At 31.4% G+C, this 3,853-nt stretch overlaps 1 protein-coding gene across 1 annotated transcript; it reads right to left on the bottom strand.

The window, feature by feature from the left end:
- Positions 1 to 1,159: 1,159 nt before the first annotated feature.
- Positions 1,160 to 3,323, bottom strand: LOC131612299 (NAC domain-containing protein 87-like). Its single transcript, XM_058884101.1, has 3 exons — positions 2,994 to 3,323; positions 2,594 to 2,877; positions 1,160 to 2,229 (listed from the first exon to the last, which is right to left on the bottom strand). Exons 1-3 carry the CDS (start codon positions 3,181 to 3,183, stop codon positions 1,549 to 1,551), a joined length of 1,155 nt encoding a protein of 384 aa, XP_058740084.1. The 5' UTR covers positions 3,184 to 3,323; the 3' UTR covers positions 1,160 to 1,548.
- Between the last annotated feature and the right edge of the window lie 530 nt (positions 3,324 to 3,853).

Genomic DNA, 3,853 nt, shown 5'->3' with positions numbered 1-3,853 from the left:
AAAAGTACAAGGGAAATTATATTCAAAAAATCAATTTTTTTATGTGTATTAAGTTATATAAATTAAAAGAGTAAGAGACAGATATAGTCACAACTATATAGTAAATGTACCCAAAATTCATGTACTACATGATAAGATGGGTACATGTACGAAACATGTGTATATTTTTGCACAATTTAATGTCAGAAAAAAAGGTTGAGAAGAGAAAGCATGCCATTAACAGCTCGACCCATGACATACATGTTTTTGTACATGTGAATAGAGATGACGAGGTTTCTTAGTACGAAAGATTCAAGAGATAATGTTGAAGAAAAAACCTGTTATTGTTGTGTTATTATTATTCTTATTATTATAAGACTGTGGTTTATGTCCTTTAATATTCTGCAAAATGCCATCACCTCAGGCATCTTCTGCGTAGATTCAGGGAATTGTTCACATGCATCATCAACATGAATTGTTCAGTGCTTAGCTGCTCACAGTCTAATTAACTTTAATCACTTTTTTCCTATATTTAGTCCTCCTTTAAGGTGGTTTACATAAGATAACACAAGTTTCAACAAGCTTAGTTTACTCATAGTTTCAAGTTTGAATCAATACTTAGAATTGGAATTTTATAATCTATAAAAAAAAACATTAAAGTGAATGGTCAGATTGCGCAAACAACCTGATAGCTGATAGCAGATGGCCAACAAATTTTATATATACTCAATTACCATTCTAAAATTATGGTTGAGCCTGATTTAATATTACAAAATCGATTTATAAAATGACTATTGTCAATCATATCCGAATCCGACGTGAGACTCTTTAATACTTAAATTATAGTGCTGAAGCATATAATGTCTATCATGGTGTACTAGAAATTCTCAAAGGAATTAAGCAACAGCCTTGCCATGCTGGGAGGCACTAGCTAGGTAACCAAGCTTTAAATACCAAGTTGAAAAATGGAAAAAAAAATAATGCACTATTTTCTTGAGAATTAATGCTTCCCACTCTTGATGGGTTGTCACATAAAGATTAATATATTCGCCAGCAAAGAATTACACACATAAAATATGCACCAGGAATATATACAAGAACACATGAAGGATTCATCATGATATTATAATTTGTTGCAGAGAAAATTCTGATCCAAAAAATAATAATAACAAAATCCAAATAAATGAATAAAACAAACCCATCAATATAACAAAAGAATATAGATGTACATGATTTTTCAAGTCCTGATCTCGATAAAATCTATGAATAATAATAATAATTATTATAAACTACTAGTTAACACTGAAAAGTCTTGGATATTATCATAAATCTATACAGTATATGTATATCCAAGAACTTTCCTGTGTAATAATGCCTAATAATAATGTATCATATGTTTATAATATATAAATATAAATATAAATAAATCAGTATGTTTATAATAAAAACAAGCAAGAACATATATATGATATGCAACTACTATATATCTATGATGCTTATGATCCCAAGATAAAAAACTATGGATCGCAAACTAGCTATATCTTCATTTTTGAGATTAATTCTTCATCTTCAATAGTCCCAAAAACCTTCCAAATCTGAGAGAGGTGCAACTGAGGAAGGACCTTCAAGATCATCATACAATGATGCCCTATTTCTTCCCATGTCTTGTTTCGATACCGCCGATGATGTGTCGTTGCTGAGACCGGTATCTTGTGATTGATTTGAAGAGAATTGTTCCATTTTGCACTCATTGTTGTTTCCGAATGTCGGAATGGGAATGGAACTTTGCATCATCCTATTTTGATACATGAAGTAGTTCATGTTTGGATTTTGGATTCGGAGCTGTGGTTGCGACTGCGAGAGTGTGTTTCCGATCGGGTTGTTGAGATTGGATTGGTGTGAATTGGAAGTGTAGTTCATCATGGTTGGATTCATCTCATGAAGATCATAGTTTATTATTCTGTTGTAATCATCTTCTGGCTTGATTAGTTGTTGTTGATTGTTGATGGAGAAGCTTGGAAGATAATAGCCGTCTGATTGTGATTTTGTTGATGATGGAATTTGTTGATTAGAAACACTAATTCCCTTGTAATCATCGTTTGTGTATGAAGGATCCATGAGAGGTGGAAGTGAAGAATAATCTAGAAGATCATCATGATGACCAATTGAGTTTATCCTTAAAAGTCCAGAAATTTGAGGCTTCTTCACATCTGTGTTCTTGTGAAAAACCCTTGACACAACCCATTCATCCTATACAAAAACAATAAAACAAAACTTTAGTTTCATCAAAATTGATAACAAAAAAAACCATACAATCATTTAAAGCAACTATATATTGAAAGAAACTCCCAAACTAACACAAAAAAAGTAGTCACTTTTTCTAAAAAGTGGTAAAGGTGCAAATTAAAGATGGACAGAAAATGAGAAAATTTCATGATTGAATTCAATCTATATAAATCCTCAAAATTAAGAATAAAAAAAATAGAAAGAATCATCATTAATCCTTCAATTCTGTACGATTGTTTTATGGTGTATCTGATGGTAAAACTCTTTCAGACGCAACATAAAACAGTCGTACAGAATCAGAGTTCATTGATTATTGATTGTTTATTACCTTTTCAGCTTTAGGGAGATTTTGAGTTGCGAATTTGCCTTCTAATCTGAATTCATGCATAACCCAATTAGTTTTCTCCCCTTTGGGAGCTCTTCCTCTATAGAACACAAGAGTCTTCTTCATTCCAACAAGGTTACCCTTTCCTTTGTAAAAAATCTCTTTATCCTTACCAGTAGCTTTCCAGTAACCAGATTCCGTTGCTCTATTAGTTCTCATCCCAGTTGGATATTTTCTATCCTTCTGACAAAAAAAGTACCATTCCTTCTCTCCCATCTTTGCTTTCTCTGCATTCAATCATTTCATCACATGGAGGTTAGCAACAACATCAACATCAATAACTATTTATGACATCATAAAAGGTTCATAAAACATAAAGAAGAAATAAATAAATGAAACTTACTTGGTAAATCCCAAGGCTCACACTTGTTCAAATCAGCTTCACCTATAGCAGTTGCACTGAATTTGCTGTTCTTCACTTTTTCTGTGAGATAACAAACTATTATCTCAGCATCGGTTGGGTGGAATCTGAAACCTGGAGGCAAATCCAGAACCTGATCTTCACCTTTGTTGACAACAATTGGTTCTTCCATAGTCAAAAACTATCACACAGAATTCAAGATTTTCAAGATAAAAATCCTTGACAACGAAAAAAAGAATATATAGAGAGTGATGAAAAAAAGAAAGAGATGGATCGATTCAATAGAAGAAGAAAATTTAGAAAGTAGAATAAAATGAAGATGACGAGTTTATATAGAGGCGCGTTAAACACACAGTTCATACACGCTGTATAAGATCCGTGGTGTGCAAGGCAACTTACAATGGAAGCCTACAATTTTATATTATATTTTTTATTTTTTATAAAATAATATTGTGTAACTTTGATCCGCTTATGTCGTGAGAGTGTACTCCTCTCAAGATTTTTTATTCTAATCACGTTAGATGTGAATAATTTTTGTGTTAAGTCAGTTCATATAGAGTTCTGTTCTGATTTTAGATGGATCTTCGGCAATAGATGATAAAATTAATTGTCTTAGATTACTCGGTCATAATAGGTATTAAATTTTTTTAAAAAAAATTGTGAAATTTTTTTATAATATTATATATTTGTTTTTGTTTTAATATACGTGTATTTGATTGGTTTATGACGTATGATGTATATGGGTGGTTTCTTGGCTATATCTACCCCTTTGAAAAGGAACGTGATGATGAAAAAAGAAATGGTAAAAATATATTTTTTTTAAAATTCAAAGTTTAATGTGG

Source organism: Vicia villosa, linkage group LG6, assembly GCF_029867415.1.
Source record: "Vicia villosa cultivar HV-30 ecotype Madison, WI linkage group LG6, Vvil1.0, whole genome shotgun sequence".
Taxonomy (NCBI): Eukaryota; Viridiplantae; Streptophyta; class Magnoliopsida; order Fabales; family Fabaceae; genus Vicia; species Vicia villosa.
The sequence above is the reverse complement of the archived record's forward strand: the minus strand, read 5'-3'. Positions and strand labels throughout refer to the sequence as shown.